Source organism: Lichenostomus cassidix, chromosome 4 (assembly GCF_008360975.1).
Source record: "Lichenostomus cassidix isolate B80296 chromosome 4, HeHo_3.0, whole genome shotgun sequence".
Lineage (NCBI taxonomy): Eukaryota > Metazoa > Chordata > Aves > Passeriformes > Meliphagidae > Lichenostomus > Lichenostomus cassidix.
In genome coordinates this window covers 49,521,613-49,535,925 of record NC_139484.1, presented here as the reverse complement: position 1 = coordinate 49,535,925, position 14,313 = coordinate 49,521,613, and the positions used below count along the sequence as shown (strand labels likewise).

Genomic DNA, 14,313 nt, shown 5'->3' with positions numbered 1-14,313 from the left:
GCTCTGAATTCCTGCCCAGGCTTAATTCCCTGCACTTAATTCCTGTGTCGCATGGGCACAATAATACTTGCTAATCCATCATGGATCTTGCAAAACCAAGTTGTTTAAGGTGTGCTTAGACCTGGACATAGGGAAGTTTATAAAGTTAAAGAATTAACTTTGGTTAGATTTAATTCCTTCAAAGATCATTTCTTGAATGCTTATTCTTCAAAAAGCTGGCAATCCAGGACTGCTCTGAGAAGAGGCAGAGAGGACATAGGTATGCACTTCAGTGTCACATGTGGAACTTCACAGAGACCAAGGAATAGGACTGATTCCAAGAAGCCCAGCAAAAGATCATTGGATCAGATCTTTCCCCTGTTGGCAAAATGGCAAAAAATTTGTTGCTCTTAAGTTGACAAGTACCTGAAATCACTTCATAAAACATTACTAATCTGACTTCTCAAATGGCTTCATTTGCAGATGTCAGTATATAATTTCTTTTTAAAAAAAAGATTAATTAAACCAATCAGTAATTAATGTAGTTTCCTGTTATTTGACAGCTGGTTTTTATTAAAATTATCTCTGAATATCTTAGTTGGAATTAAATATATCTAAAATTTTGGCTTGTTCTGGTTTTATATAATGTATGGCATTAGAATTCATGAATGTTTTAGTGATGATGTCTGAACCAATCATATGACGTGCATTGTGAATCCCTCATATCTCAAGATCAAGTCTAAATCTCCTTTGGATTCTCCTTTTGATCATTATTGTGACTGCGCCTATAATTTTAATATCTTTCCACACCAAGAATATTAGAATGAAAAATATTTCCCATCTTCATCTATACAGCAGTTTTTTAACTTTCATTTAATAGTGATTTCAGCCTCAGGCTCAACAAACATCCCTGGAAGTGTTCAGGACTTCACTGGATGGAGTTCTGAGCAGCCCTGTCTGTTGGAAAGTGTCGCATGGCTGGGGACTTGGAAGTAGATGATCCCTGAGGTCCCTCCCAATCCAAACCATTCCACTATTCTGTGGTTCTGGGGAAGCTAAGGCTACTGCTGAGGTTGCTCTGTGTTAATTCTGTAAAGTTTTGTCAGCCTGGTCGTTTTATACGGTTCAGTCACCTTCAGTCTAATGAATCTTTAATTTGTTGTTTTACTGTTAAAGGAAAATGACTCATCAGGTGGGAGATTTTGGTTCACGAGTCTGCATATAAAACTGTCTCTTGATACTGAACACACTGTAAACATTACTGTTCCATTTAAAAATAATTTCCTATAATAATCATCAAAATGCTGCAATGTTATTATCACAAATTGAAGTTTCATATTTTTATTGTAGAGTACAATAACTTATTTCAAAAGGATCTAATAATGGTAATTCATAATAATCTTAATAATGGTAATTCATATTTGCAAACCAAGTGTGAAACAACATGAAGGTTGTGAGAAATTATATTTACATTCAATCCAGTTCCTTCATTTTTCTTTATTTTTCTAAGAAGAAATCTGCTTTTACTTGAATGTATAGGGAAATGGAGATGTGGCAGATATTTTCTGAGGCTGCTGCAAGCTTCTGACACAGTTGCAGTTCAGGTACTGAAGGCCCTGGAGGAAGAGTGCAGTTCAGAGCTTCTCATTTAGGCCTCTAAGGTTTTACTGGTTTTGTGGTACCCTGATAGACTGCACTTACACAGATAGGTATGACCATATAACAGATATACAACCATGACACCAAAACTGTGAAGGGAGGGAGGTACTTCCAAGCCTCACCTCTGACATGGGAAGATGCAATTTTCACAGCCTGTGCCTTCAAATGCACCAATCCTGAGGCTGTCGTGTAGCCTTAGAAACAGTGCATTAAAATTCCAGCAAATACATATAGTCTGTCTATACTCCTTAGTCTTTTTTTAATTTACTAGTGTCACTGCTAATGGAAAACTTGCAGGGCGTCTAGAGGAAGGTGTGTTTGGGTGAAGGACTGTTCCCCAGGAACCTGGTGTGTTTATGTGGCGTAACCCAGCATTTGTGCATTAGTTTCTCAGTAAAAAACTGCTGCACTTACTCAGCATGTCTCTTGCTCCCAGCCTGGGGTGTGATAGCACAATCCTTCAGAAAACCAGAGTTAGTGACTTTTGTCCTCTCCAGAAAAACAGAGTTGTGTTTCAATGCCTCCATTGAAGGGCCAGTAAAACTGGGCTGTAGGTCAAGGCTAATCTGAAATTACCAGAAAGCACAGGAGTGACTTTGTGAATTGTGACTTTGTGAATTGAAAAAAATTTTACCTCATAAGATTTTCTACTAGAATTTTCTTCAAATTTCTACAGTCAGGTATTAATACCAGAACTTCAGGTAACTTCTGTTAGGGCTCTAACAGGAGCACAGCTGCAATGCAGTGCCTGGGATTGCCCTGCTCTAAATGATTGACCTGCTCAGCACTGTATTTAGGGTTTGCTGGATCATGTCAAAGTTCTTTTTTATTGTGTTTTGCTCAAGTAGTCAGGGGGATAATCCCTAATACAAGATCGTTTACATAATGTCTTTTGCATCTGTCTTTTTTTTACATCTGTCTTTTTGTTTACATCTGTCTTTTTTAATGACAGATGAGAGACATAAAAAAGTCCATATTTTCATTTTAAACCACTCATTATTTAACTATAGTACAGTGGAGAGAGAACAGGGTAAACTGTACCAGAAGAGCAGAAAAGTACACAAAATAATTCCAAAACAAATTTAGTTGATTAAATGCAGTACATTAAAATCAGACATAATCATGTTGACATTTTGGTATTGTTAATGCAGGGCCTGGCTCTTGATCTTTGCTCAGGCAACTGTCTATTGAATCTACTGGACTTATATTCAGGAAAAGTGTAGCCTAATGAATTCTAAGTAATAATTTCAATACAAGGTAAAAGCTCCTCTGAGAGAAATTTATGAGATTTCTATGTCAATCTGAATGTGAAGAGGCTTTCCAATTCAGCATGATATAAGTTATTAACCTCACTTCAATGAAAAAGGAAAATAATACTATATTTTGTTTAACCTCTGCAGTTTCAGAGTTCCAAAATTATAGGGCACTATGAATAGATCAGAGCAGTAAAAGCTTCAAAATTTTCCTCAGCCATCTCATTATGTGAAGCAACATAGCCCTCTCTGAGGGGAGCTACTAGCTGGAAGCTGGAATGATCAATAGAAAAAATAAATTGAGGTTATAGAAATACTGGATCATTTAATTTCATTAGATGTATTATGATATAATTCTTGTTACTAAACACATTTGTTCCATTCTCCTGACTCCTCGATGTGTACCCTGAATGCAGCTATAGTGGGATCTGAATGGGCAGCCAGGCAAACTCAACTTTGCCCTAAAGCCTCTCTCTTGGAGGAGATTCTTGAAGGACTCCAATGTTGTGACTGTCAGAAACTATATGAAACTATGTGAAACTTGTCAGAAACTATGGGCTATATGAGCTATCAGACTTCCTACATTCCTTCACTTCTCCTAAGCAGTGGGCAGACATTGACTTGTTCCTGTCCACCTGCTCTTTGTCAGTGCTCCTCTGTGGAGGATGCTAACTGCTTGCCATCAGAGCCAGCATGGTATTTTGTGTGAGTTCTTCCTAGTCAGCTCCAGGCAGAAATCAGCCAGGTTAGTTTATGCAATGTCAAATGTGGTCTGAGGTAACTGGCTTTTCCTGAAAGGGGAGGTGTTCCTGCTGCACTGAGGCTGCAGAATCTTCCATGGTGAGCCACTGGAGTACCATGTGCCAACACAACTGAGTTTAGCAAAGTGTTCTGCTGCTTCGTGCTTTTCTAATCGGTGAAGCAGACTTCATCATCATCAGTTATTGATTTTCAGGCTGTTCTTCTGCTGGAAGAGTTTAAAACAGCTTCTCATTATGATGAGTGTTTAAAAAATAATGAATATTTAGATATTATTTACAAACATGGTCATTTATATTTTTAGGGCACTACTATATTTGTGTTAGCATTACTTTACGAAGAGATCTTTCTGATTCAAATCAAAATTCTGATGTTGTTGGTTCCTCTCCACAGTAAGTATCCTTCTCATTAACTCAAGAGCTTTGCAGAATACATTTAAAACGAGGAAAGAATTTTTTTAAATCCCACTTTAAATTAAGTAATAATTCTCACTGACTTCTGTGAACCAAGTATTTAATGCAGAATTGATCTGATGATCACAAATTTGAAAAAAATTGTCAAAAGACTGCAGTAATTTCCTATAACACTCTTGTCTATGAAGCTGTAGGACACTACAATCATTCTTTAATAAAATGCTTACAGACAGTAAACTACAGAAATTATTTTTTTAAAAGAGTATACTTAGAGCATCACAACCAGTATTTTTATCCTCTTTTTTGGATGTGAAACATCTCTTGTGCCACAGTTTAAGAAATGACTTCCACAAACCTTTACCTTTATGCAGAGGTACTAAAACAGGGTTTCATCCATTTCTGCTCAGTATTTGCTCCTTCCTTGCCCCACTGTTCATTCAGTGGACAGCTACTGGGGCAAAGACAACAAGGGAATAGAAGATAGCAAAGCAGCTTGTGGTTCTGCAACACTGATCCTTGGTATTGCTGGTATAAGCCACAATTTCAATTTGCTTTTGCAGGTGAGGATAATCTCAACCTGTGACTAATGGAACTCAATAATACATGAGTCAAGGCCATGCTAAGTATGTAGGGTATTTTTTAATTACTTCTTTTGAAACCTTTTTATTTTTACTACCAGTTAATACTATGAAAGGCAATATATCAACTTGAAATTTTCTAAGTCATCATAGTAAAATACAGCTCAGTACAGTACCCTTAACAGTAATTCCTGGCACAGAGTATCTGTTTCCCTTCCTAGTAATTTCAAAGTCATTACACTACTACTAGCCTTACTTTTATGAAATTCAGATCCTGAGGATGCTTTTTGCATAACGAAAAACAAAAATTTAATCCCTATTTTTCTGTAAATACATAGGGCCTATTGGGAGAGAAGTATGGGAACATCCGAATACCGGGGGAAGTTGAGTCAGCAGAATTTGAAATGATCCTGGATGCTGCTGTAGAGGCCAAACTAGAGACAAGGATTTTAGAAGAGTGGTACTGCAGGGATGAGAATGCAGTGCCACCAGCATATTACCTCAGACCGAAAACTGAAATGCTGAAGAACTACCAGAATACGGTAAGTCATAGTCACCTGCTCACAAAATTTTCCCCTATCAGTTACAGTGGCAGGCAGTCACCAAGGCCAGGCACTTGCTTCTACAGCCCTGCCCACACCTGAACAACTGCTGCTGTGGTGCTCCCTTTCCATACATGGTGAAGGGAGCAGCTGCCAAGCAGCAAGGAACACCACTCCTGCATTGATGCGCTCTCTGATAACAGCTAGAGCAAGTGGACTTTGGTCAGCCATGACCTGTTAGGGCTAGAGGGACACTTGTACAGATTTCTCTTCCCTTCCCTGATGTTGTAACATGGAGAACTCAGGCTCTTCTGTTTTGTGTTGTGCATTTTCTGGATTTCAATGAACAGGACTTGCAGAGGAAATACACATTTTCCCTTCTATCCCCATAGAAGAAAACTCTTAACTGTCAGACAAGTGCTTGGCACTGTCCTGAGTCAGATATCATATTTTTAACTAATGAACTGTATTCGAACATTAGAGTTTTGAGCACTGTTAATTGCCATTTTTAAAGCAGGCATTTGTCTTTAATTGATGATGATAAAAACTGTATCTATTTCTCAGGTCCCAGTCCTACCTTCCTACACATCTAATATATACCCAATGACAGATTTTAGTGTACGAAAAATATTCAGTGTACAAAAAAATTAAGTCCTTAAAAGAGTTTTCACTTCATTTTAAGTGCACACTGTATTATTGGTAGGTTTTGTTATTAAACCTTTGTACTTTTCCTGAAGCTACACAGGACTACGTAAAAAGATGTTCATAACTTAAAGCTGTAACTTAAAGATGAAACATAGATGTAATGTAACTTAAAGATCTAATGTAGAATTACATCTCATAAACCTACAGAAAGTAATAAAAGATACACAGCTCTGAACATGTCAAGACAGAGTTGCTAGGGAATTTATCCTGGAGGCTTTTCTTTTTCCTGTTCCACTCTCCAAGGAAACAGGAGACCCCTGAAATATTTCACCTGCAGTAAATAAGTCCAGCTGCTTTAGAGAAACCACCAGCGTGGCATTTACAAGATACCATCTGAAAGGATTAGTGAATTTATATTAGAGTTCCTCTCTGATGACAGTAAGATTAGTGTTACTATAGCAATGGATGAATGACCGTAATGTCACATATAATCCTGTATTTTTAAAATATGGTAGCTAATAAAAGGCACTTAATTACAGGTACCAGGAACCTCATTTTGAGATCCAAGTTTAAATTATTATCATTATTATATCTCATTACAGAAGCAATAATTTTAGCAGTATTACTGCTACTTTATTGTCATTATTTCAGGCTTGCTTCTCAAAACCCTCCTTCTATAAAGGTGTTATTGGCCTCATTCTTGAAAAATATTGCATTAGCTGCCTACACTAGGGATTTAGAAAATACTCCAGGGAGGTAACTCTTAAAATTTTTAAATGGAATAAGTTACGATCATCTGCAGTATAAGCCATTTAACTTTTATTTATTTTTATTAGTGTATGTGTTTCTGTTACCATGTTATTTTTGACCTTGGATATTAGACTTCTACTTTCTGAAGTTTTACATGTATGTATTACACCTAGTTTTTAACTATGGATTTTTTAAAAGATGGAATCTTCTTCAAACTCTATGAATGAGAACAAATGGCAAGATATATCAGAAGAGATTAAGAAGATTTTTAAGACTGCTGTGAAATTGCTGTATGAGAATGGAAAAATGAAACACAGCCAAGCAAAGAGATATCTTTCCTCTGGTAAAGTTCATAGTAACAATTTCTATGTATTCATTTACTGTCTTTTCTGTCAACCTTTCCACAAACATAAAAATATATTTGTGTTGGCATTTCTCATATAAGTAAAGGGGGAAAAAAGGGTTGTTGTGCTTGCTTGAGACTAAAACCCATACAAAAGCACCCAGCAAATTTTTCTGTGTTTTTTACAGAGAACAAATGCAATCAAGATGCAAAAAATGCCTGTGGTGGGTAGGGCATGTTCTTGAACTGTTTATATAGAAAAGTTAACAGAGACTCTGTGTTCTCTTTTCATCCCCAGCTATTGAAGATGAACTTGATTTTGCCTTGGGTAAACAAACACCAGCTTTCCTAAAGAAGTGTGTTTGCTACATTCGGAAAATTGCCAACATCGAGCGTTTCGTTAAAATTCCAGAGATGGGAAAATACATGGATGTGGTACACACAGCTGGGAAGTTTCTACGAGATCCTGAAGCCCATGAGAAACTGATCAAGCTCAGGGACGAATTCATTCCTACCATTGTCGCATCGTCCAATCTGAGAGTGTACACATCCGTCACTCACTGTGACATGAAACTGGGTTACTCCCGAGAAGTGGAGAGCCATTACATTGAAGGACTTGGTAAACAGTTCTATGAAGACATGATCGATATAATCCAAGCTACAGTGCAGCAGAATTTTGACACAGAGACAGACGTGCTGTACGATGAAGTCCTTCAACACTCATCGCTATGTAAAACATACTCCAATTTTTATGAATATAGATGTGACGCATTAAACATAGTTCACAAATATGTTTTACCTAGAAAACTTGGACATATTAACCCTCTTATCATATATGGAGGACCATGCACAGGGAAGACTCTTTTATTAGCTGAAGCAGCGAAGAAGGTAAATAAATACCTTACATAACAAGGTCATGTCTTGAGAGCATTACTGTGTGTAAAGGCCAGCTTAGTTTAATTCTTTTCTCAACAGATCTATCAGCACTCAATATATAAAATAAAAATAATCAAATATATATTCAGCATAATATTGTACACGTATGCAGAAGAATACTTACCTTTCGATAATAATGGTAGCTAATAAACCATTATTATTGGAAGGAAGTTTATTTATAAGAGACTCCTTTTAGACTTCCTTTAATAAAGGAAGTTTATTTATAAGAGACTCTACCTACTTACTTTTAGAAGACTCAGATTTTGCAAAGAGTACCCTGGGATTTATGGAGTGCATTCCAGTCATGTCACCTTTGTTGTAAGCCTTTTTATTGGACCTCAGTCTTCAGTGTTTTGAGATATTACCTGTGCTAAGCAGAGATGATATATGATGTTAATTTCATTCATATCAAGGTGCACCCACCTTGAACTCTGCCACTGAACGCATTTCTTTTCAACCAGTAATATTTTTAAATGTTTATTTGCATATAGACTATCACTATTTATAAAATCTTGCTGTGTTTCATTAAGATATAAACTAAATTACACTCTGTATTCTAGGCCTATTCCTGGTTGCAAGAAGAGATGGGACCAGATTCTGACCCTGTGGTAGTGATAAGATTTTTGGGATCCACTGAAACAAGTACAGATCTGAAGAATATACTTCAAAGCATTTGTGAACAACTAGCAGTCAACTATCGTTGCCTCATACAAAGTTACCCAAAAAAGATTCATGACCTTCGTGACTTGTTCATAAATCTCTTGAATGAGTCTTCATTTCACAGGCCACTGGTGATAATATTTGATGCTTTAGAGCAGCTAACAGATAGTGATGATGGTAGGAAGCTCTGGTGGCTTCCCATCCACCTTCCACGTTCAGTACGGATAATTTTGTCAACACTGCCAAACAAGCATGGGATCCTGCAAAAACTGAGGTGCCTTATTCATGATGAAAGCAACTATATTGAATTGACTGCAAGGGACAGAAAGATGTGTAGTCAAGTACTGAAACATCAGCTGCTGCGAGTTAAAAGGAAAGTAACATCAGGGCAACAAATCTATGTCAATGAGGCATTCTCCAAGTGTACACTGCCTATGTTTGTGAACTTAACCTTCAGAGAGGTCAGAAACTGGAGATCTCATAAGGATGTGGATGAGTCCTCCCTCTGTGTCACTGTCCATGAAAGCATAGAGCAGTTGTTTTGGTCACTCGAAAACAAGTGTGGAGCAAGACTATTTTCAAGAGCACTTGGCTACATCACTATGTCCAAATCTGGACTGAGTGAAATGGAACTAGAGGATATTTTAGCCCTTGACAACAGCGTTATGTATGAACTGAATGAGAGTGTCAGAGAGAGTAACCCACTGAGAGTTCCATATATATACATTGCAAGACTTAAGGAGGGTTTACAGGGGTATTTAATAGAACGACAGGTGAAAAATGTAACGTTGCTTCTTTGGGCAAATAGGCACTTGCAACTAATTGCTCAGAAATTGTACCTGCACAACGAAGAAGACTTGCGTGAAATGCACACAGTCATGGCAGAATATTTCCTTGGTGTTTGGTCAGGTGGACGAAGAAAACCTTTCTGCAGCAATGACCAATATCTGAGTGGTTGTCCTGACCGTGACAGTCGAGGCTTGAATGAAGATGGAAAGCACTGCATGGATCCGGCTGCTTTTGACAGGCAGGCACCGGATCAGCCATGGGTCTTTCAGTGTAATCCATTGGAACCTGATATCTTTTTCATCAATCACAGAAAAATGACAGAGCTTATTCATCACTTAACAAGATGTGGGAGAACTGATGATCTTCTGTATGGAGTCATTATGAACTTCAGCTGGCTGTACACCATGATTAGAATAGGGCAGTTTGATAAAGCACTTTCTGACATAGAATTGGCTTACACTTACTCTCAAGAAAAGGAGCTGAAATTTCTGGCCAGTACCCTCCGCAGTATAAAGGTCAAAGTAGTAAAATACCCAGGTTCACTCTCTGCTGAATTGCAGCAGAGACTTCTCCCAGTGGTAAGTTCATTGCCCAAACTGAGACATCTCCTCTTAGAATGTGACAAGGATGGACCCAAGTACTGCTCTATTGTCCCTTTGCATTCTTCCATGGATGTGACCTACAGCCCTGAGCGCCTGCCACTGTCATCCAGCTGCATGCACGTGACTGAAATTTTGCCTACATTTAATCCCAGCACAATTATTGCTGCTTTAGAAAATGGCTCCATTAGCACTTGGGATGTAGAAACCCGCCAGTTACTAAGGCAAATTACAACAGCTCCATCTGTTATCTTAGGGATGAAGCTTACTAGTGATGAAAAGTACTTGGTAGTGGCTACAACAAACAACACTCTTTTGATATATGATAATATAAATTCCTGTCTTCTGTCTGAGGTGGAAATTAAGGGGTCAAAACACTGTGGAATTGCAGGGAGCTCCAGTTTTATAAATGGATTTACAATATCAGTCAACCATGCGCTTGCTTGGCTGGAGGCCAGTAAAGATGTTACTGTAATAGATCTGCTTTATGGTTGGCCTCTCTATCACTTCCACTGCTGGTACGAAGTGACCTGTGTGCAGTGTTCTCCAGACGGAGTTTATGCATTCTGTGGACAGTATTTGAACACCGCCACCATTTTCCACTTGGGCAGTGGAGAGAAGCTGGCCACCGTGACCTCTGAATTTTCAAGTGGATTTGTGAAATTCCTTCTCATTTTGGACAGAGCCCAAGAAATGGTGATGGTGGACAGTGAGGGTAGCCTTTCTGTTTGGAATACAGAGGAAATTGCAAATCCCCAGCTTACAGATGACTTTGACTGCAGAAGAGAAGACAGTGAAGTTGTCAGCATAGAGCTTTCTGAAGACCAAAGTGCAATTCTAATTTGTAAGGCTCTCAGCATTGAACTTCTTGACACTCGTGTGTGGAAGGTGGCTGAAAAATTTAGAGCTAAACACAATGAGCGCTTTATATCTGCCGTGTTGTCCAAAAATGGCAACTGTATAATTGCTTCAATGGAAAATACCTCAGCCATTTTTGTTTGGAGAAGAGATACAGGACAGTGTATGGCAAGCTTACAGGAAATCTCAGGAACTATAGTCAGGCTAATTAAATCAAATCATCATAACATGCTGCTATCCTTATCCACCAGTGGTGTCCTTTCTATCTGGGATATAGACATCATAACTGCTATGTCCAATATTGACAAATCTGGCAAACCTATCCAAAGACTGGTGTTGCCAGCCAGAGGTGAATTAATGTACACATTGGATGGATCAGATTCTGTCCATAAGTGGAACTTCAGCACTGGATTTATTGAAGCTGTGTTCAAGCATGAAGGTATTGTTGAAAACTGTGTGCTGACCTCTTCTGGAGAGATAATGGTTACATCAGATGATAAATGTAGCCAGTATGTATGGCACACGGTTAGTGGTGAAAATATATTTCGCATTAATGGACAAAAAATCTCAGAGCTAATGATTACTCATAATGATCAGTTTGTAGTCTCTCTCTGCGAGCAAAATGCATCCAGAGTTTGGCGACTGTCTACAGGACATAGGGTTTGCAATATTTTAGTTGCCTTACAGAATGCATTTATAACAACTGCAAATACATTTGTAGTTGGAATGGCAAAGAACAAAGTGTTGGCAGTGAGCCTCTGGACAGGCAGTATAACAAAGAAGTTTTGCTGTGATGATGGTGCAAGCATTGTGGATATTAAGTTGATACCAGACTGCCCAGATATTATAGTATTCATAACATCTACTGAAACTGTGAACATCTGGAGCCTAACAGAGGAAGCCGTCTGCAGACGTGTACAATTGCCTACCAATTTCTTAAAAAAACTGGAAGACTTTGAAATATCTCCAAATGGGAAGCTAGGAATTATAACCCGTGGTGATGAGAACATCAATGTGCTTGATTTATACAGTGGAAAACTTCGTGTGGTTCATGCTCCAGGTGTCATCTGGCGGCAGAGGCTGTCTCGTGATGGCCGCTACCTGGTGTACATTTGTTGTCGTGGGGAAGAAGATGATGACAGTGGTGCAGTCTCTAGTTTAATTGTAATGAGGCTAGCAGATGGCAAAAACATCGGTGCCTGTTCTCTTTATAAAACTCCCACTTTCCTTGCACTCTCCCAGAGACATTTAAACATTATTATTGGATTTGATGATGGAAGTATAGGTACTTACACTGTAGTGGATCGAGTTGATGCTGCACTGAAAATCAAAATTGCTACTTCAAACAGCCGTCAGATTTTCAACAACGCAACACAAGTGATTAGGCCAAAATGTCACAATTATAGTTTCAAAGTGACTGCAGACTGCATTTGGAGGGAATCAACGGAAGTATTTGCAAGGGATAGCCCCATTACAGTTATAGAGCCTGAGGTGAGTGAAGCGACTCCAACCAAAAAACACAACTATTGCTATGAGAAAGTGTGCTCAGCCATAGATTGCAGAGGACACAGTTTTACCTCTGACAACTGAGTAACCATCTGGACAAGTTTATGTGAATAGTACACTTGCTTAGATATGTCTTCAGAATTCATGTAAAAATCAGTGCGTTTCTTGGAAGACAGATAGAAACAGCAGAGGGCAGACCAGCTGTTTTTTCCTGTCTTACATTTATGTAAACATAAAAGCAAACATAAAGCAAATGGGCTGCAGGGTTTTTTTTAATTTCGGAATACAAGGTTCAGTCCAGAATTTCACCAGGGCCTTGATTAAAAATTTCTAGCAATACTATCAAAATTGTTATGCTATTACAGAAGTTAGGTGATCGTATCTGTGGTTGACAGACTGTTTTAACTAGAACTAAAGCTCTAAGTGATTGTTGAGAGGTTAGACCACTATTTTGTATTCCAAGTCACCTAGATGGGTCTATTGCTAACAGTCAACTTTATACCCACTTGCAAAAATGTGTTTTCCTGCTTGATGGTGCAATGACAAGATGTCACCTGCCAACCTGGAACACTTGATACATTCCATCATCATTTTAAAAATACCTATTTTTATTTTCCTTTTTAATTGGGATTAATCTTTGGGTTGAAAGGAGGAGGTGCCAGTCAGCTGCTAAAATGTCAGCATGTGAGGCGACAAGTATGTGTTCACCTTAATGAGTGGACTGAAAGCTTTTTTTTTTAATTGCATGCAGGGATTTCAGGTTTCTGTATCGTGATAAAAATTCTAAAAGTCCTAGATTCTAAAGGAAGTATAGGGATTGGGTTTTTTTTTTTTAGTTTGGGGAAATTTTTCGTCTTCATAGTGTGTATTAGTACAGGTTGTAATGAAAACTTTTCAAAGACAAAGGGCGTTACTGATGAACACTTTAACATACTAATTTCTTTATGTTAAAAGGTTGCTATCCATTTTGTTGTAAGAACGTCTAAAGTATCTCCTATGTCTCCAAAGTAATCTTAGTAGTTTTCAGACATGCCATGTATTAATCCTTATAACATTTGCCTTAGTATTGTTTCTGTTCTCTCCCATGATAAATACAGATCAAATGACCAAACACTCTGGGACTGTTTGTATAACTGCTGAAATACTCCACTAAACATAAAGGCTGTCCAGAGGTCCTTTACTAGTCCAGTTTGTAATGGGTTTTTCTTACTTTCACACACATACAAGCTTCACTTTCTGCTTTAGAAACTGTTCTGAGCCTTTTGTACAGTTTTACCAGTTTCAGGGCAGAAATTGTGAAATAATGACAAATGCTGTAAAAAAAAATTACGTTTTCCAAGCAAAAATATATGCTGGGTAACATCTGAAAGGATAAAAATTTTTTCCCCTACTTACATATCTTAAAGATGGAACTCCCCCCATGGAAATATTTTCAAATTATTTAAACAGAATAATCTTATTTTTAAAATCAGAATTCCACGTCACAAATTTCCAAGAAATGAATGCTAAACTAGAACTTACTGTAGTGTGTGAATGTTCAGTGTACAAGCCAATATAGTATATTAAGTGACTTGAATGATTTTTCCTAACTTGTTTGCAACTACTAGATCATATTGAATGTTTTTATGTAAACTTTGTATCGTTGGGAAAACCTACCCAATCAGAGATTTATATTTTCATAAATGTCAAATTTAGTTAACTTTTGTTACAGAGTTGTTAAATTAGAAATCTATTGCAGTCTTCAAACAAATATACAGTCTTGTGTATGCATTGTTTGTACTAATAAATTATGGAAGCAGACTTGTGTGTGTCCCTTAATTTCATGGAAATTCCACTCTGGCAGAGGGTCACAAGGCCTTCACAGCTTCCTTTGGCCTATATATAAATAATTTTTAAGGACAGTATTGATAAGAAAAAATTCCAATATTTTTCCCATTTCAGTTAACTAAAGCATTCAAAAAACAATGAGATTGGCCAAAAAAAGCCCCCACCATGCTTAGGCGATGTTTATGGCTAGATTGCATACTACCAGTATGCAAATCAA

At 37.8% G+C, this 14,313-nt stretch overlaps 1 protein-coding gene across 1 annotated transcript in view; it reads left to right on the top strand.

Annotated features, from left to right (window-relative positions):
- Positions 1-14,069, top strand: part of NWD2 (NACHT and WD repeat domain containing 2) — a 50,887-nt gene extending 36,818 nt beyond the window's left edge. The window contains exons 4-7 of the mRNA XM_085059180.1: positions 4,980-5,183; positions 6,777-6,921; positions 7,220-7,809; positions 8,418-14,069. Coding sequence (XP_084915306.1) covers positions 4,980-5,183; positions 6,777-6,921; positions 7,220-7,809; positions 8,418-12,353 — 4,875 coding nt within the window. The 3' untranslated portion in view covers positions 12,354-14,069. The remainder of the gene's footprint in view (positions 1-4,979; positions 5,184-6,776; positions 6,922-7,219; positions 7,810-8,417) is intronic.
- The last annotated feature ends 244 nt before the right edge of the window (positions 14,070-14,313 follow it).